This window comes from Parus major, chromosome 4, assembly GCF_001522545.3.
Source record: "Parus major isolate Abel chromosome 4, Parus_major1.1, whole genome shotgun sequence".
NCBI lineage: Eukaryota > Metazoa > Chordata > Aves > Passeriformes > Paridae > Parus > Parus major.
This window is the reverse complement of record NC_031771.1, coordinates 55929020-55950481: the sequence shown is the minus strand read 5'-3', so window position 1 is coordinate 55950481 and position 21462 is coordinate 55929020. Positions and strand designations below refer to the sequence as shown.

General features: G+C 39.7%; 1 protein-coding gene across 2 annotated transcripts in view; it reads right to left on the bottom strand.

Moving 5' to 3' along the window:
• SLC2A9 (solute carrier family 2 member 9) overlaps nt 1-21242 on the bottom strand; it is an 82080-nt gene extending 60838 nt beyond the window's left edge. The window contains exons 1-5 of one of the 2 annotated variants that reach the window (XM_015625603.2): nt 21138-21242; nt 17343-17441; nt 12397-12557; nt 8239-8363; nt 6986-7131 (exon numbers count right to left, since the gene is read on the bottom strand). In XM_015625603.2, the coding sequence (XP_015481089.1) occupies nt 6986-7131; nt 8239-8363; nt 12397-12557; nt 17343-17441; nt 21138-21206 (600 nt within the window). In that variant the 5' untranslated portion in view covers nt 21207-21242. Of the gene's footprint in view, nt 1-6985; nt 7132-8238; nt 8364-12396; nt 12558-17342; nt 17442-17878; nt 21091-21137 lie in introns of those variants that run through there. The other variant, XM_015625602.2, reaches the window with a different exon arrangement.
• Between the last annotated feature and the right edge of the window lie 220 nt (nt 21243-21462).

Sequence of the window (21462 nt, the reverse complement as noted above, 5' to 3'; positions counted from 1 at the left end):
CCTTAAGGATCTGAACATCCACTCACAAGCACCTGTGTGTCTCCTGTATCTTTAGCAGAAGTCTTAAAACACTCTCCAGGGAAGGTTTTAGCTTTTCATTCAGAGCTCTGTATTTTACTACATGAATATAAAGCAGATTTGCTTCTGTGTTTTTAAAAGACTCAGCAGTCCAGTGAATTGGTAGTGACCAGGGTAACTTGGTTACCTTTTTGCACCTTTTGCAAGCCTGGCTCAATAGCATAGTGGTTTCCAGGAGTACCATGAGACCACACCTGCAAACTCTTGCTCTAAACTTTGACAAATCCTTACCAAAATCCCCACAACTGTGAACCAGAGCTGATGAGAAAAATTCCTGTGATTTTTCCCAAGTCCTACACTAACCTTTGCTCTTAAGAACTCATTTATGAGCTAGCAATGTATATACTAAAATAGACTCCACAAAGCAGCATGTTTCTACAGATACAAACAACTCCACCATCATCAGGATCATGAATGAAGACACTGAACAAGACTGGAACTCTGGCTACACCATTAATTTACTGGCTTCCAAACTAGACTTTGCTTCAGTTCACGGTAATTTTAGAATATAACTAGGCAGAGTGAAGATGTTATGGGGTTTTTTTCTATTCTACATAGCCAGATGTTTGAAATTATTATAAACAGGACATTTTAGGGTTTCAAATGATCCTGGAAAATGCTAAACTGGTGGAGGCATTTGTCTTTAATGGAAAGTACAAACACCTTTTTATATTCTGTTGACAGCATAAGGCATAAGCTGCTTTAATTTCCAGCACTCTGCCTGAAGCTGCAAGAGTTCACCTGTCTCTTATTGCCATAAGAACTCTCTGTTCCATATATCAAGATTCCCACTTGTATTTTAAAGAAGAATTTCTTTAACTATAGTCACTCGAGGAGAAGGTAGACATACAGAAGAGCTCACAGAAAGATATTAAGAAACTGGTTGATTCATACTTTGTGTTATCATGCTGATGTGTCAGATTCATTTCAAGAGCACCCCCAACAGACCATTTTGCCATTGGTGTCCACCTGCAGGTTTCAGGTCCCTAGAGTGCTTTGGAATAACTTTCTGTATTCATCTTAAGTTTAATGACAGGTTTTAAGGAATTCCTGAATCTGAGTCAAGAGTCTTAGGAAGAAGGATCAGTCAAAAAAAAAAGAAAAACAAAGGAAAAATCAAGCTGAATATGAAGCTTTGACAAGTAAAATCAAAGCTCATTTTCAGAACAGTCTTCAGCTGCACGGGTTGTACAACCTATTCCATCACTGTCTATTTTTGTGCAGGTGAAGGAGTGCTTTTAAAAGACCTTGGTAGAGCAAAATGAAAAATTCCAACATAAACTTTTTTAAATCCACAGTGATCCTTCACATCAAATACATAATTTTTAAGAGGTCTGGTAAAGAAAATTAGTTTGACACAGCATCTACAGAAGCTTTTAGTTTTATCACAACTATTCCTCAGCAAAGTTCACTTGTGTAAAAAAACTTGGCAGGGACTCATCACAGAGAGGTTTCCTTACTAGACATATAGTACAGTGTCTGTGTCTATGGGGTTCATTGGTTCTTTTCCAGATTTAGCTCAATTCCCTGCAGAAATTGATGTTGATATTTATATCAGTAGCAGAATTTCTTTGCTAAAATAATGAGTTGTGACAGTGTCATCATGTGTCACAAACCTATTTCCAGCTAAATACCTTTTTAAAAACAGGTATTCCTTAGCCGAATATGCATTAAAGCTGCTAAAAATCCTCAAAAAAGTGTAATTAGGCTAATTAATACGTCTTCTATGACAAAGACAATATCCAACTAATAAAGTTTGTAATTCTAACCATGCACATTAGAGTTTTGCAATAAATTCCAAATGCTTTTATAGAAAGATTGAGAAGAGTCTAGAAAAGACAGCATGTCATTTCAAGATAAATACTAAACCTTCTCTGGTGCTCTTTGTTTCTGGTGCACTCATGCTTTAAGTGTTTCCCCAGCATGGGGTTACCCATAAGAGCTGTTTAACCCTGATTTTTCTCCTCAAGAAGCCACTTCCCAAATGTGGTCATTGCTGCTTGCTCCTGTACCTTGTACAGCTTGATTACACTCTTTTACAGAAAGAATGACCAAATATACTCTACTTGCAACATTCAAGAGATGGACACATCAAGAATTTTATTTTTTTTTTTCTGTTTAGTCTAGTTTTAATTTTTTTTTCCTTTAAACACTAACACACTAATAGAATTTGTTCAGAAATGTTCCCCTGGTGAGTCTTAGGATGCAAGCAAAGCAAGGTTTTTACAGTAACATACTATCCACTGGGAAACAATGCAACCATGTAGTTAGACAAGCTGCTGGGTACATGACCTAGAAACACCCAAAGTGTATAAAGGAGGGTTGCCAAAGCAAACAAACAAACAAAAAAAATCCTATTTCTCCATTGGTGTACCAGTGGCAAGCAGCTGTTCAGTCAGAGAAGCAGCCAGAGCAGGCCAGCCACTGGGGCCAATTCCAGGGAAAACAACTGCAGCTTGGCAAAGCCTGACACCAGGCACAGGAAAAGGGGGTCAAAGCAGAGGTCTGAGGAGAGCATGGCAATGGCAGCTGTTTCAGCTTTACCTGTTCTGAGTAAATATACACACTGTGAAACATTTTTTTCTCTCTTGTACTCATACACAGATGAGAGAGACACTGAAGCTCAATGCATATTGACAATAAGAACACTGTGACTATTGAAAATGTATTCAGAAACTAAATCCTCTGTAATTTAAGGGAAGATTAAAGTCCACTCTCATTAAACAAATGAAGCTGTAGAATAGACAGTCTGATGGTTTACAAAGTTTAGAAAATGTTACCATGGTAAGGAAAACCTGTGGAGCAGATAATTCCATGCAAGAGGAGCTAGAGTTAGCTAGAGGGAGAGCTAAAGTTACACAGAATATGCCAGAATCAGGCCAGACAATATCCCCCAAGACAGTAAGTGTAAATTTGAACTTTCAAAACTGAAGTTGACAGTGCACTGGCCTTTGCTTTGCAGGAGCAATCTGTCAGGAAAAATAGGCTGGGTGATTCAATTGCAGAATCAGAGAAACAGAGAGAACGAAAATACCTGAAGGGCAGTGCTTGAAGAAGTGGCAGTCTAGGATAGTTTGTCCTTATCTTATTATGGTTTTTTCCTTCAGTCAGATATATGGAAAGCTGCACATGCTGTACAACCAAAAATGGCCTGAATTAAATAATCATGTAGCCAGTGGCAATAATTCAGCAGTGCCCACATTACAGCAGATAACATCATTGCACACCTGTGGGCCTGCACCAAGCTGTCATCTGCAGATGCCATGGCTTCCTGAGGAATTAAGGACTCTGGCTCACAGAACACAAGATGCCAGCACATGAAAATAAGCACACAGCTCTCAGCAGCTGGGATGATGGGGAGAAGCAGGTCACCAGCACATGAAGTCATCGTGCTTTGTACTCTGACCACGCTTTACCAAATGGGTGGCATTTCCCAAACCTCATTGGAGACATTGCAGATAGGTTTTCTCATATGTTATGACCTGTTAGAATCTGAATCTTGAATAAAAAGCATTACTGTGATTTGTTGGATGGGAGGCAATTAGGGCTGTGGAAAGCAAGTAAGATTAATCAAGTAAACGCAGCAGAGGACTATTGTCACAACTGCAGCTTTTCTCCTTCAAATAATAACTCTTGGTAAACACTGCATTCTGAAGAAACACATTCTAAACTTAGTACCTTTGATGAAAAATACAATAAAATTATATATATTCAGAATCAAAAAAATGCCTGTATTTATGCATTATGATCTTTATTAGATTGTAATTTTTTTGTTGCATTTGCTCTTTTATACTATAATTTAAAAATTGTACATAGTCATATTTGTCTAGTTCATGTCAATATGGCAGGACACAGAAATGAATACTCCAGACAAAACATATCCAGGAAAAACAGGAAATATTTAATATAATTCTATTTTTTAAAGTATTATTTGGTCTGGGTTAGCTGTATTATCTTGTTCTACTAGGTTCAAATTTAAACTAAGAATTATTCAAGAGAATAGCTTACACGGTGAGAAAGAGATTAAAGAGCTTGTGTTACTAGAAGAGGTGAAATTTAACCTAAAACACAAAAATCACAAGTGATGGGAGGAGGACAGAGGAAGCACACTGTAGAAGGTGGTGGAAAAAAAAAAAACCAACCAAAAAACCAGAAAGGTTCTAAGGAATAAATAACAGTTGCTGAAAAAGACTAATGAGAATAAGTTGACAGAACTGGCATGAAAAGATACCAGAAAGAAGTGAGAAGATTGTCAATCCTCAGCCTTTCCTGTAGAAAGCTTGGGAAAACTGAAGGAACAGGAAGGAATAGGAAACAGCCAACAGCTTTAAGGCATTAACCCAGCCAGAGCTGACCCTCAGCACTGCACCTGGGGCTGCCCACATGCCTCCTGCTGCACCCCAACCAATCTTGGCAAACAAAAGATTGCTAAAAATCAATTTAGGTCTGCTTAGCCTACTCGATACAAAAAGCAGTAAGGACTTTTGAATTGCCTCAAGTAATACTCATTGCTTTAGAGCTATTTTTATCACAGCTTCACATTTAAAGAGACACTTTTGCATTTGATAACAGAGGAAGTCATCACTTAGGTTGTTAATAAATGCTCGTTAACACTATGCCCCACAGCCAACATAAACACTTTCTTTTTCTGTGGAGTCTTCTACAGAACCACTGAAGGCAGCAACCTCATATAATCCACATAATTGCATCAAGCTCCAATTTAAAATTTAAATTTTCTGCTCAAGCTACTTCAGCCAGGATTCTTTTCCAAACATCACTCTGGTGAATTTCAGCATGCAACTATTCACACAATATTTATAAAAAATCATTCTTGAAGACATATTTTCTTTGAGATTAAGCCACTCTATTCCTTCTTTCTCATGTTAACAAGGGGCAGTCAGTTCCTTCCCTCGCTTTACTTGACCACATAAGCAATGCTGCTGTTACCTCCTCCTACAAGAAGCACCTCAGCTGTGCTGACATCCCTTCTCATGTCCATCCCTTTTTCAAAGAGTCTCTTCCAGCAAGACACTCATCTCTGTTTTTGTCCCTCCTTTCTCCAAAACCATCAGTGCTTAGACACTAAGGTTAAAAACCTCTTAGATATTTGCTCAACTTATAAGTAACAGACACATGACAGATCTCAGCAGAAAACTTCCAAAAACATTACAGAAGACAAATATTAGTAACTAGTATTATTTACAATAAATTCTGATAAGAAACAAACAACTACAGAGCAGCAAAATAAAAACTGCCTCCCACTGAAGGATCTTCAATGGAAACCCCACAAACCTAGGGAAAAAATCCTGGCTTGACTGAAACCAAGAGAAATTAAAAGAATAAGACCCATCCACATCTACAACTAGAATATTCAAGATGCCTCAAATAAATTGGCTGGAAATACTGTAATCCACATCAGCCAAAACTTTGCCTCTTTTACATGCTGATGTTACCCACCTTGAAAAAAATAATTGTACAGATAAAGCATATTTCTTCTTACATAAATTTATGTCTGTCTTTAATGGTGTGATATTAATTAATTTCACACTAAAGCAGGTTGTAGAAGCAGAAACACTACCTCCATAATTTGGTAGCGGCAACAATGGTGATGAAAAGAAGGCAAAAAGAGAAATAAAACCGGCAAGAATGAGCTGGAATCAAGGAATAAGAATTTTCATGACATCTCACCTTTAAAAGTGTATGCATGTCTCAAAAACCCAAATTAGAAAAAACTCCTCCTACATAAGGGCTGCCATATTCTAAGCAATCAAATTGGCCCCTTGAAATTTCATACACTCATCTGTAATAGACTTGCTTCCAAGGCAAGAGAAGGGACATCTGTAGAAGCCACTCAATCAAAGCTATCTTAAGTTTTTTCCTAAAATCTGTTGCTTTGGATGGGCAGGGGACAAATCTATCCTTCAATAAAGGGTAAATTGAATCAAATTATTTGCCCTCAGGAGAGCTGAACAGGATAAATGGACAGAATAAGAAAGCTGGTCAGGCAAAAATGAAAGTGTCAGGGAGAATGGTACCATGCATTTACAAAGGAGTTGCCTTTGGATAGACAGAGGACAAGCTCCTCTCGCTTTCCTACTCCTTGCTACTTTTTCTGGCTGTCAGAAGGGATTCTGTATTTAAGTTTCAGTGTAAGAGGATTGCTGCAGACCTTTCCTCCACACTGCCTTGAAGATTCATCTCTGAATGGAAAGCACCTGGTCGGATCAGACGACCACTGTGGTCCCTTCCGACTTCTCCTGTTGTGTGAATCTGTATTTCCAATTGCCAGCTTGATAAAACTCAAGTTCATTTATTCAGAGTAATGATGACATCCAGTGGCCACCAAGTTAATCTCAGCCTATGACACCAAAACAAGTCTTATCTGAATAGATAATCTTTCCATAAAGGTGTGTGCTAATTCTGCTTTTCTATCCCTTAGTCTCAAAACAGGACAAATAAGGATTGCACTAAAAGGTACACTAAAATCACCAAGCAAGAGTCTTCCTGTTCAGGTTCCCATAATAACTCTAACCAAACCTTTTTTAGTTCTATCTCGCATTGAAAAATCAGAGATCAAAAATATAAAAATTCTTAAGCATTCCCACGGTGTCCAAAGAAACTGGAAACCAGAAAAAATAGATGTACATCAAGAAAGGGAGAGAAGGAGACCTGCATAAGGCAGTGCACAAGGCACTCAAGCTGTTGAAATTGCCAGCCACATCTACCAAACTAAGTCATGCTTTTAGTACATGCTTCTAGAAGACATGGAGGAAATTACTTTTCAAAGTGCATCAAAAAAGAAATATTTCTGTTTTCCACTTTTGCAAAGAATCTAATCAAAACATGAAAATATGACACTTAGAGCATGTTTGTGTTCTTTGATAGAAAAGGTCTCTTAAATACTTACTTGCCCAAATATTTCTGGAAGCCCCAAAACTTGACCAGTGAAAACACCAATACAAATGAAAATTGCTGTGACCTGACCCAATGAACCACGGATTTCCTTAGGAGATATTTCACTCAAATACATGGGGAGAGCACTTAAGGAAATGCCTACAAAGGAAGAAAAAAACCCATATATTAAGTCAAAACATTTTTATTATGCCTGGTATGCAACAAATTTCTATTGAAAGGCACCTGAGTGATAATCTGCTCACAAGAGTGGCATAAAAACATGCGAGGAACAGAATTATATCTATCCACACATACCGTGAATTATTTTCCTTGTATGTCTAATTACTCTCACACCATTTATTATCTATGGAACTGATTATCTGTTACAGATCTACAGCAATGTGCGTAGGCTGCTTTTTGTTGTGGAGCACCAAAGGTTACTCAGAGATGAGAATCTCCAGGAAAATAGATTTTATGTTTTAAATTTGCTCATCCCAAAGCAAGCAAAATCATGTTAAGACTGTAGTGAGTAAGGGAAAAAAGCCCAATGCATCAGTCAGACAGAGCAGACATTGTCAGATGAAGTATTTTTACTGTAAACAGTATTAGCAGATGTTCCTCTCAAAACAGGCTTATAGCTGCAATGAACTCTTCACAATAGGCATAAAATAAGAGTTGGAATGCTGCTTAATGCCAGAAGCAGAACAAACAAATGTATGAGCTTGGTCTGTGCAATGACAACATTTGCACAGCTCCAGAAATTTGGTTTCTTGATGGTCATCTGAGTCAAAGATTAGCAGAAACCCTTCCTTCTAGCTGCAAGATTATTCTGGAGCTGCAGTGCCTCCATGGTTTATTTTCAGACTGGGAAGACCATAGGAACAATTGATGAGGTGTCAAACCTTCCCTAGTCCTGCAGGTGCATTAGCATGGGATCCAACAACTTGTAAACACAGCAAAAAGCAGAGTTCATAAACATAATACACTTTCCTAGTCAAGGGATTTTCATGGCATGGAAACAAATACACTCTACCATGGCAGGAAGAGGAAAGGTGGGGAAACAGCCGTGGTGAGCATCCATTCCAGTGTCTCCTCCAAGCAGATCCACCAGCTCTTCATGTGCCATTTTGTCCCAGTGAAATCAGTGTGGCTACAGCTAGTCCCTGAAATACCTCTTTGATGTCAAGCAAATTCTAACTGGGGAAGAGGAGAAAGTGTGTTCATGGCACAAGCATTTCAGTCATGTAGAGTGTGACCAAAGCTTACCTGCATCAACACCCATGATAATGCGGCCCAGTATGAGCATTTCAAACGACCCTGCCAGCAAGGACAGGGACATCAACAAGGCAGCTGCCACTGCAAACACGTTATTGAGCACCAACGTGCATTTCCTAAAAGGCAAAGATGGCTTAGGTAGAAACCAGTGTCATGGCAGTTCAATCTAGTTATATTAGAAGCACACTAAGCTCTTATTCTTAAATAACTATCAATAAAAAGTGCCTAACAAATGCTGCCTCTTAGATGAGTAGAGTTCTGAAAAACAGCACTATACCCATGTGGATACAGTTTCAAACCTATACCACAGTTTAAAAGAAAACATAATGTAGATAACTGAAGAGCTGTATTTCAAAATCCAGTTTATGTATCCCAAAAACACAAGTGCCAGGCCTGAGGCTCTGTACATGCGTATAAATAAGTATACTCTGGATGGATGTCTGTATGGAGAACCCAAATAATATAATTCAAATAGCAATAAGCTGATATAACTGCAGGCACTTTAATGTTCCATACAGTTTTTGACACTTCAAGAACTTCCCAGCTGTGACATCATCTATGTCATTATAGTTCATCTATAAATACTTGATATTAAAACCATACATTGAGGAAAATTACTTCCTACTTGTAAAGTTAGGAAAAATATTTGAGCTCATTGAAGTAATAAAAATCAACCCTTTTCTAAAAATTGGAATTAACCAAAATACAGATTTACATATTTCTTCCCCACTTTTAAAATTATTTCATTCTATAACAGATAAGTTAAATAAAACATTAAATTGAAAATTTAAGTTAAATAAAACATTAGGGTTTTTTTCAAATAAAATAAATGCTCTTTATGGCAAATTATTACTTTGTTAAAAAGGATTAACAAAATCATGACAATATATTTTAAAATTTTCAAAACATCTACGTTTCTCATTTGCCAAAAGCTTAATTCCTTTTAGTCTTCATTTTTCAGAACTTTTCATTCAAGTTTGAGGGATTAATTAAAAATGAATGACTAGGAAGGCTGTCTACCCCTTTCCTTTCTAGAGAACAGGTGAAAAACTGTCCCACCAGTTCTAATTTTTTTCAACGTTATTACTTATAATATATATACTTATATTATATATCAATATTATATAGTAATATTAATATTATAGTAATAATTAATACAATTTAATAATTAATTATTTTATTGGTATATTAATATTATATATTAATATATAAGGATACATGTATATTAATATATAAGTGTATATATTATATTATAATATATATATATTATAAGTTGTAATCAACTTTTTACACCCATTGAAAAATTTAGCCAATTTCTCACAATGGAGGCATACCTTTTTGAAAGGAAATATTTTTTGCACTTGTATTTTTCATTACTCCTCCTCCTTTCTAGTGAGTTTTGAACACTGAATTAATAACATGGCTTGAAGATTGAAAAATGGGATACAATTCATTTAAAGTCTATACAACATAACTGTCAGAGTGATGACTGCACTATTTGGAACAGATTTTTCAGATGGATATGTACTCTGAGATAGCTGAAGTCATAAAAATAATGACAAAAATGGGAAAAAATGTTTATTCAGGTCAAATCAATTTTATACATTCATCTGAAGATATTGCTTTGTTCTCTTTTAATTTAAACAAAAACTATAAAACACATATATTTTGAGAAAAAGTTGGCCAGCAAACTCTTATACTATGCAGCTGAGAAAAGCACAGCCTAACTAAACATGCTAAGAACAAAGACTTTGGCAGACTGGAAAGGAAGAAAAACAAGAAATCACTCTATTTAGAGTGTTGCTATGGAAAGTTGTGTCTATGGCAAGGCTTTGGAAGTGTTGGGGCTGCAGGGGTGGCTTCTGTGGGGAGATGGAGCGAGGATGTAACAAGGTCAGTGGAAGAGAGGGTGATCCAGAACTGAGCCAGGACATCCCCAGAGGGACTGTAGTTCATGAGGATCCATTCTGGAGCACAGGAGGAGTGAGGAGCAAGGAATGGCACAGGGAAGTTGCTGCACACTGACCCTGACCCCTTGCACTGTCCTTTCACTGAAGGCACTGAGTGTGACCATTGCCTGTGGTACCAAGAAGGAGAGGAGCCTGTTGTGATGCTCAGCCTAATATGTCTCCCTAAAAGTGACCTGAACAATTCCTTGAGCATATTGGTCTGGGTGCTCAGGATAAACAACAGCAGACCCTCTTCATTAGAAGAGGAGAATTTAAATTACCAAGTGCCAAAGCCACATCTGAACATGGGAATTACGTTTATGTGGATGAAGGTTCCCTTACAAAAAAATTACTCTACATGTCTCTTGAAGTAAATAGGGCCTATGAATCCAGTAATTTGGAATTTATGTTTTTAACCTTACAGCAATATGATTCAAAAGTGCTCTTTTAAAGTCATACATTATTTCTGACTAGTGCTTTTAATCCCCCTTAGCTCATTATTCTGTGTCAGTGTAAATGGAGCTCAGCTTCATCATACCTACAGCCCTCCAACCTACACTTGAGCAATTGAACAGCAAAGTATTTTATTGTTCTGTCAACATTTCACTGTGTGCTCCTCAATTACCATAATGATGTGTCAGTCTGGGCTCCTAGACCAGACACACACTGCAGTGTGAACAGCAAACTCAAGAACCAGTCTGGTGAGCAGCCTTTCTTCACACAGCCCCTTCCCATCTCTGCTCCAGCACTCATCCACTGTATCTGTAACAGAGCTGTTCTCATGGCTTAATGGAGACAAACATAACCAACATGGGCAGAGTCTGCAAGTGTAAAGGCCTGCCCTGGAAATGTGACCAGCACAGTAGAAGTGGTGTATCTACAACAGATCAGCCACCATTTTTAAACCTGCACAAAAGGTTTAAAATTGAAATTTCAGTTTTCACTGAAAATTCTAGCCTTCTGTGAACCCATTTTTACTTTATTTATTTTAATAAAGACTCATTAATATACTGACAATTAATCAGTCTGAGTCAGGCACAGTTTAATATTTCTAACAAGTATATTAAAGCCAAACATATGATTTGGCAGAAGAAATTGAAAACCTAAAAAAAATAAATAATATAACTATGGAAAATATTTAAAAATTGAAAATCAAGTGCTGAAGTGACAAAATAAATTCATGAAGAATGGGTAACAGCTAAGAATACTGACTTGCTGTAAGCATGAAATGGAAAAACCTGAAAATACCCTCTTTGAGATGAAAAATGACATATGGACAAGTTGGGAGAAGGAGAAAGAGACCTAGGAAAGTGCAATCTTATGGAAATCATCAAAATGTAAAACAGCAATGTAAGAACACTGGAGGCTTACACTTATATTTAAGCCTCCATGATGATGTTCTCCTGTGATTTAACTGACCAAAAGATATCAAATAATACTGAATTTACAATTAAGAAAAATCCAAATGAGCAGTTATGATGAATGCTACAATGGCGGGGTTTTTTTTCAGTGCCCTTCTAAATATAGATAAATAGTAAATTAAGTTTAAAATTCTATTTAAAAGACTGTATGACACAAAAATTTGACAGAAATAGTATCTGCAGCAAAAATGCAAGCACACACCAACACAAGCACTCCTAAAATACTCATATTCTCTATGGTCAAGACTTGGTCAAATGCTGCACTGTACAGAATGGATGGTGTACCCCTTCTTGGGGATGGCCATACATGAACTTCATCCTAGGCCAGTTTTTCAAACTGTATTTTAAGTTGACACAAAGACTGAAAAAAATCTGAAGTATTGAATTGAATTTAAGGGATATAAATTGAAGTAAATTTTTATTACCACATGACAGCAAATGCTGTTACGAAGCAAATGAGATATATTGATAGTTGTGTTTGCTTACAGTTAGATACTCAGTAGACTCATGAACAAGATTCTGCCAGTCCTTTGTGAAATAATTCCTATTTTAGGGTATTTTCCTTTGGCACACTTGACAAGTCACACTCCTTGACATCTCAACCCACTGCTTGTTCAGGATAAATGGCTTCTGTGACTCAAATAATGCACAGTAAGTTCTCAGAATGGAAAGATTTCTTTTGGTTTTTTAAATTATTTCTTATTTAATAAAAGTAAAACTTTCTAGAGAGACTAAGAAAGAAACTACTTTAGAAAATGCAAGCTTTCCAGAACACCTACCTTCCAAAGAACTTCACAATTGGAGTAACAATAATGGCACCCACAAGGCCACCGATGGCAAAAATAGAAACAGTTATGGACCAGAGAAGCGTCAGCGTGCCTTCATCCACTGAGAAGCCATACCTCCTCTCCCAGGTTTCATTGTAAAACTTCTTGATATACTGTAAGAAAATACATAATAAAAATATGTGAAAAAAAACCCCACATTTTGGGAATACAGCTGAACGAAACAGAAACAGTTAGAAACCCAGAAAACCCAAAGTAGCTTTCTTGCAGGAATCACTCTTGGTCTTCTGTCTCCCTCCTCCAAAAAAATGGGGCCTCATTTATAGATACAACTGAATAAAACTAACTGAATCAGTCCTAGCATATATACATGTGAGTACAAGGCAGTACCAAAGCAGATGGGGAAAAAGCCCTACAGGTAGACAAGAATGTCCAGGACAAGATCACTCTTTAGCCTTTAATGTCCCAAAGTTTATACTCTTCCTCTGCTTTCCTCACATGAGGACAACTACAGGTTTTTGAAAGATGCCTTCTAACAACTTCCCTTCCCCAGTATTTAATTAGACTAAGTTATTCATCTTTCTAAAAGGTAAATATGTCATAGCTCCAGGACAACACTTTAACATAGTCTCTGTATTGCCTGCAGAGACATCACCTATTTATTGACTAAATATTCTATTTAGTCAAGCTTCCTTGTTTTAATGCTGCTCCAATTTCAGCACTGAGGAAGTGCCACTGTGGTGCCTGATGCTCTGGCTAGGATACAGTTCTAGGAAATTGCAGCCATCACAGCAGAAGGGCACAACACACTTAGGAAAAGTTCTCAAGATCTACAATATCAAAAGTTTAATCTTGGAACTTCTTCCCAATTTCTTCTCCAATTTTCTTCACAATGTAACAGCTCCTAAATTATCCTGGGACAGGACGCAGCATAATAAGCCTCTACTTTTTCCCTGTTCAAACTAGGAACTTCAAACTTCACCTAAAATCTGGCCTTGAACACATGAAATATTCTATTTGAGGGCCTTTAGTTTGAATTATCTCCTATCCACCTACAAAATGCTTAGGAAAAGTGAAGGTAGAATATACAATCTTCTGTCTTCCATCTATCAAATTTCTAGTAAACCTCTCATGCCCTTAATTAAAAGGAGAACTGGGTTATTTCTCCCATCCTATCTTAAATGTTTCTAAATAGACAAGGAAAAAAAAAATTAAAAAAAAACAAGTCCATTTGGGGCTTGAATAATTTAGAAGTCTCACAGTAAGATTCCGGATGAATCTGCCATTAAATCAAGAAAAAGCATCTTAGTTCTTTAACACCAATACTCAGATTATATTTAGATTCAGACATCTTCTTGTCTATTTGAAATTAATTTCTAATAGTAATGAATACTAAGAGAAAACACTTTTAGAACATTATTAGCATTTCTTGTTAATGATAATGGCTAAAAATAGGTAGGCAAATTACTCTCCCCTTGTGTTATGACTAATTTTCTCAGCATAGCTTAGCTATTTACAAGGAGGCATCAAATAACTGCAAATGTTCAAGAAAATAAAGTACAAACTAAATCATTCACTAGTAACAGATAGATGGATGTTCTGACATGTACTAGCACTTCTCTCTGGTCTCCCATTGCCAAGAAACAGAAGGCTAATAAAACACAGAGATTTTCAGGAGATGCACATGAAACAGAAAAAACCTGGTAGAATAAATCCACTGAATCTGAATCCATTGAATTTTGTGTAAAAGCTCCTTTGGGATTTTGATCAGGTATCTCAATAACAATAAAGGCATTAACCTATATACAAAAATTTTAGGCCCTAAACAAAGCCTACAAAAAATGGTGGCTGATATCTTATTTTCTTATTTTCTCAGCTTTCTCAGTTCATGATGGTAGTAGTTCTGGGATGAGAACGAGAAGAGGAATATAAGGAATATAGAAAGTTCTATATGTATGAATCTAATGGATATATTTTAAAAACCAGAGAAATATTTTCCTTGTCTTACCCATAGTTACAGAGGTCACTCACACAGTGACAACTACTGAACCAGCTGTCACAGCAGGCTGTATGTTTGTGCCATAGGAACTCAGAGCTGCAGCCTCCTGCAGGAAGAGGGCAAGGGCTACAAAGCAGAAAGTAGCAGGGACTTTGCTTCCTGCACAGAGCACAAAGCACATCATTGTTTCACAGGCACTGCCCACAATCAGTCCATGAAATGGACTGTAGAAATGCATCTCAGAAAAAGACAGCTTCATCTTGTATTCAATTAAATCTTTTGTCTTACTACTGCCAAATGCTCCCATATGTTTTTAATAAATTCTGGTAACTCTTTGAACAAGCCCATGGAAACTTGTAATTCTGGGTTTCTCAGAGAATCATACCTGTGATGGGCCATGCTCTTTCCCACAAAACTACAGGGAACTGAGTGGGAAGCAATCTCAGCTCTGAACAGAGTATGTGCAGCTTATTTCCCCCTTGAAACAATCAGGAACTTAGACTAACTCTGCCTCATGAGATGACCTGAAGTAAAGCCCACCAGTGAGAACTATAGGAGAACTCCCCCGTGGTTTGATGAGCTGACACTCATCAAATTTATGACACAAATTGTGGCATTGAAAGAAAATGGACACAAGAATTTACAAATAGCTCTTCAACACTTCAGTCTTAAATTAGCTTCTTTCACTCCATCAACTCCTGTTGACATCCTGCTACGCTCTCAGTTTGAGGATCCTGGAAACATTCTGGGTTTTAGTTAACTGCCATTATCAAGCCTTTTTTCACTTCTTCTCAAAGGAGCATACAACCCTTCTGTAAGGCTGGATGACTTCAGCATCAAGAGGAATTGTACTGAAGTAAAGAGGGGCAGAAGATACCCAGTATCCTTAAGCTGCATGTCACCACAAGAAGCTATTCATCCTACCAGGTTTATAAATGAAACTCTGCTTACAACTTGTAGGAATTACTGCACTCCCGGTATAACCTCTTACAAGGCTGCTTTTATCTACAGCTACAAGATGCTCTGCTTTGGTGTTTCTCAGTCATATCAGTCATATTGCAGCAGACTGATTTCTTAACACACAGGAGAAAACAGATGGGGCAATGGTTCTTTTTCTTGTGCTGCAAGAAGCACAGCTTTGGTATGGCTCACTGCTCCCCACCATGGCTGTGACCTCAGCCTATGCTCTTCCCCTCAACCCAGTCACTGCAGCCCCAGGGACAGGAACAGGAAAGTAGTCTGTCTCAGGCAAATGAATGACACACATTAATTAATCCTGGAGCTAGAGAGAGGGTCAGAGGACAGAGTGATATTTTATTCTTGAACTACACAACTTCCTAGTCAGGAGAACTACTCCTATGCCCTAGCTAATGTACATCTTAATATGAATAAGAGAGATACGAAGTTCTAAATCAAACACTGAAACATCAAGTGAGACCTCATGCACACCTGTAATGGTGCAAGCCATCAGCATAGTGCCCAGTTTCAGCCCAAAAGTCACACTAAAGATTTCAAACAAAGCCAGACAATTCTGGAAGTGTTATAAAGTACAAAACCTGGAATTTAGTATTTGTTACGGGGTTGCATCTTCAACCTCCCCACCCACACCTCTGCAATCTCTCGCATGGTTCAAAGAGAACTTTCTGAGTGCTGCCAAGGAGCACAGCCTTTCTTTCCCTTACTCCTGCAGAAAGTGACAGGAAAGCTCTGACTGCCAGGACAGCCCATTTTCCAAATGGTACTTAAAGGTTTAGAAATTGGCTTGCTCTCACTGCTCTGTTGACAACCCCAAGGCTGTGCAGGAAGGATTTTTCCATCAGGACAATCAATACCATTGCTCACAGAATTAGAGCTTCTTGCTGATTTTTTCTAAGCTGTGTTTATCCTCTGATGATTGTAAAGTGACATGATGGCTGGACACATCTTGCTAACATCCAATTTATCCAACCTGGAATTATCAGTATATAAAACACCAGGAACTTGACAAAAACTCCCAGAAGTTATGAAGTGAGCAATTAAAAATTTCTGTAGGCTGAGTCTCTTCCTACTCCTTTGGGTCAACAGTTTACCAAATAAAATCCACATATGAAACATAATTTTTAAAAAATGCTTCTTTCATTACTTGCATAAATATTTCATCTAGCTTTAACATGAAAAACCTGTTTAGGTGGAAATCTAGACACATATTTTAATAGGTTATTTTCATAAAAGAAGGAGTTTACCTTTGGAAAGGAACTATTTTGAAATGGAATTTCCACAGTTAATTCCCAATATTTACTAGCTACTTTTCAAAATAGTGTTATTTGCAACTCCACTGAATTGCTTCCTACTATGCTTGACTGTGTTGAGGGTCTCTAGACAGCCAGTGTAAAAAGAAAATGTTCTGGTTTTCATTTGTAATAACTGATGTTTTAATGAAATCCCCACAACTCTTCTATACTGAGGCATCACAACAAAACACAGAAGAGGAGGCTCATTATTTAAGAGGAAGACAGAAAGCCAGAAGCATTATTTATAATATCAGTGCTGTGGGAATGAAATGTTGTGTAACCCTCTAGAATTGAATTGCATGAACAGAAGTTGCTGAATGTGTGCATGCAGCTACTGAATACTCTCACTAGTCAGATATAAAAAATACTTTAGCACATAAAAGTGTGCAGGAAGATTCAGGATTAGCCTGGATCTGGGAGAATAAGAAGCAAACCATGTGCACCCACTCACCTCAACGGCAGCATTTAGCTCTCTGACACTTACTGAATTTACGTGAAAACCTCATGGGAAGCAGAAAGAAGGTTTTGGGCAAGGGAACGTTACTCTATGAGATTTAATCCCCTCCTACTGTGTAATCAGGAGGACTAGAAAGGCAGGATGTGGAGGAGCACAATAGTTGGACAAGGCTGCCCTCTACTGACATTAAATTCCACTTTAGCCAGTCACTTACCCCTGCGGGAGCGTTCACCACCGACAGATTGTAACCATAAAGAAAAGACGACCCAAAAGCACCAGTTAAGGAGGCTAAAATAAGACTCCCAGACCAGTTCTGAAAAACAAAGAAAAGATGCAGCCATTATTAACACACTCAAAATGAATGTACCTCGGGTTTTAAACACCCCTTAGCTATCTTGCATAGCACCTGCAGGCAGATGCCCTTGATGCAGAATAATAGCCTGAAACACTTCTCCTTGCTCAATCTGAGCCACATTACATTCGAAGTGACAGCATGTCGCTTAACATCTATGGAGGCATAAGTGAACATTTGAACTTCTTTCAACCTCACAGAGTTCTGCTGCAAGCATTCTACCAGCTCTCACACCAAAAAGTAAAATGCCGGGGAAGCATAATCTCAGCAAAGGAAATTGTTGACAGTATATCACTAGCACAATGAAATAAGGCTTACCTTACTTTCTATTATAGTATATATATACATAGTATATCTATAATCTATAATATATAACATATAATATATAATATACTTACTGTTATTTCTATTTGTATCACCTTACTACATAAGATGATACAAGAAGTCTGGGGGTAGATCTGATTTGGATGAAAACTCATGCGATGGCATGCACCCTGCCCTTTACCCCTCAACAATAAGGATTAATGAAATTGTGACCAAAAAGAATAAAATTATGTCTAAAAACTAGATTTTGTAATCTAAATGCAAGTTTCCAACAATAACATTTTGCCACACACACTCTCCACTGCCCATTTTCCCAATGGCACACCTGTACATCTCCCTCCTCAGGTCTTCTCACCTCATCCTCCTCATACTCTTTTTAACCCAACCCTGCAATTTCTGCTTCCACCTCAGCTGTTGAATAAAATGCAGAACTGCTTTGATTTGAGAGATTTTGCATTTGCATTCCTTTCCAACTTCCCCAGAATTACTTCTCCTGCTGGATTACAGAATGTGGCAGAAGAGACCATTCCCAGCCATTCCCAAGAGACATTAGTGTTTTGGTGGCTGGTCAATTGCAAATATTGTTATGTAGATAATGAAAAACAACTCTGAATGTGTTAAAATTGATGTATTTTTAATGTACTTTCAATTTTAAAAACAGCTATGATAAGAATATAGAATTTCAGGCACAGTTCACTGCTATTTATGCCCAGCCTCCTCAGTCACTGAAGCCTCAATCCTTTCAAAAGGAGAAAGACCTGCTTAATCAGGACTAAGAAACTCAGCTTCAGTTATATCACTCACCACACCACAACAGGTTAATGAGTGGATACATTCTGTCAACTGCACAAAGCTGCATGGAAAATGCAGGTGCTGAGCATGAAGGAGGTTTGTGTATATGGCATAGCTGCAGTGACAGTGGAGTGGAACGAGCTCCAGCAGCCTTGCGGGCACAGCAGGGCAGGTGAACACACTGGGGCTCTTGGCATGTGCCAGAGCTCCTGTGCCACACTGCTGGCACTGACTGTGCCCTGTGGGGAAGGGATGAGACACCCAGGCTCTGGGGACAGAGCACAGTGTACCCCCAGCACGTGGGGTCTGCAGCGCTCGTAGCTGCCAACTCTGAGCGTGCAAAATGCACCCTGTAGGACGGCTGAGTGTTTTTAACTTCTTCCACATGATGTGGGAGCCTTTTAAGAGATTACACAGTTCATTAACCAGCCTGGTTTTGGTCAGGTCAGGAGGAAGTGTGCAGGGGGTGAAAAGCCTTGTAAGAAATATATCCCGTTGAGATCATTACATAAGCCAAACACAGTTTATTATTATTAGCCAGCTTCTTAAAATGAGCCTGCCACACACACACAGAGTTTGCACATTACTTTGTTAACAAAATGTAGGAACTTGACATAGCTTTATTTAACTTCTGATGATAACACCTCATATTGGGTGCTTATTATTTCTCTGCTATGCACAAGCATTTCTGCACTTAGAAGAAATTGCTACTACTCTGAATGAATGATGCTGGGGGAAATATTTCTGGTGGTCTACCAGGCTGCTCCCAAAGGGTTCACAAACAATAAGTGTGAGTTCCCAAGTGTCATGCAGTAATCTTGGTGCAATATTCCTAAAGGGCTCTACTTCAACAACATTAGACACATCAGAAAAAATCCTGCAATGAAAAATATTTGGAACTTATAGCCTAATGGTTATTAAAAACATCAATGAAGGCACAAAACTTTCAGTACAGGCAAATTATATGTACATGAGGCTAAGTGGAAGATAATGCAGGACATATCACAGAAGTGCTTAGAAAACCTCACACTGTAATAACTGGGTTTAGAAACTTACTCAATACCATGACGTTATTAAGCATACAGGCTGCTGCAGAAAACCTCAGGCTCACTCAATTCAGAGGTTTTGGAACTTGGAATACGAAATTCAACTTCTCCATGACCTGTCTCCTCATTCACTATTTTAAATATTTGCTCAGGCTTCAGTCACAACAGATAAAGACAAAAGCACAATGAAGCAAGAATGTAAAAGAAAATCAAACTGTTGCTCAAAAAACTATTTACCCTGTGGCAACATTAGAAAAAGGAAAGGAAAGATAAACACAACCCACAGTGTCTTTTAAAATGGCCAGGAATCAAGAAGGCAACCATGCCTCCTTCATAGGTGTTCCTTGGCCTCACGGCCATGCATGTGCCCATGCATCACTACTGTCAGCCCAAGGGCAGGAGTGTGTGACCATCACCACAGCAACAAGTGTTCAGTCAGAAAAGCTGCATGGCAGCTCACAGCAAAGACCTGCAGATACCCGAGGACTGCTTGCTTGTGAAAGCCCACGTTTTTGGCCTAATCACAGATCCCAGGCACTATGGTCTGCAGATGCTTTTCTCAACTCCAGTCCTTGTTCAGTACACCGTGAAATATTTGTTCTGGCTACCATGAGTCTCAAATTGTCTTTTCATTTATTGCATGACAGTTTGCATTTCAGTTTGCACTTCAGTTTTCAAAACACAGGTTAGACTATCGTACTTTGGTTAGTTATAGCCCCCTCCTCAGACTAAACTTAAACACAATTGCTAGCAGTAAACACTGCATACATGCATAAGGAAGTTTAATATTTTTAAATAGATATTGCTACAATTAGCAATACACAGGAAAGCTGGTCTCTGGAGCACCGCACTGGGGATACTCTTACTGAGACTCAGGTCCCGCGGGGCCAGGCGCTCCCGGCAGGTGCTCGCCGACCCGGCGCCCTCCGGCAGCTCTGCCCTCGGGGCTGCGGGAGATAAAGGAAACCTCCGTCCCTCTCTCCCTGGCTCTGCCCTTGCCCTGAGAGCTTGCAGGTGGTCCTGGGGAGCACCGAGGAAGCAGCAGTGCTCTCGCCTTGCTCTACTCTCGCCTGCCTACGCTTCACCCGCGGCAGCCGCTGCGCTCCCCGGCCGGGCACACACCGGCCCCGCGCTGACCCCCGCCCATGCTCCGGGTCCCGGCTCGGCGGCTGCCGTGTTTTCAGCTCTGCCCACCGCCGGCCTTCCCTGCACCGGCACCAGCAACTTTCCGAGCGGGGAAGGGCTGCGCAGCCCGAGCTCCGCCCGGCTCTCGGGGAAGCCCCGGGCTGTTACTCCGGCTCCCGCAGCCTCCGTGCATCATCCTGCACCACGGCGCCCGAGAGGATCGGAATCACCCCCTCTCCCGTTAATCCTCCGCGAGGCGTGGGCAGCGCAGGCCAAGCTTCCCCTCCCGCCCCGCCGGGCTCTCCGCGGGCATTCCGCGGTAAGGGCTGCGGGCATTCCGCAGCACGGAGAGCCGCCCCGCGCTACTTACGGCCCGGCGGGCGCCGCCCGCTCCCCGCTGCACCAGCGTGTCCGCCTCGGGCTGCGCCGCTCCGTCCATGCCGCCTCCGCACGCGCGCAACGGCCGCGCATCTCCGGGGCAGCGGGGGCGCGGGGGGAGCGGCCGCGGGGGCGGCGGCGGGGCCGCGCCGGGAGCTCGGGGGTGTCCGGGGGCGCGGCTGCCCTGCCCCTGTCCCTGCTCCTGTCCCTGTCTCTGTCCCTGCCCCTGTCCCTGCTCCTGTCCCTGTCTCTGTCCCTGCCCCTGCTCCTGCCCCTGCTCTGTCCCTGGCCATGCCCCGGTCCCAGCCCCTGTCCCT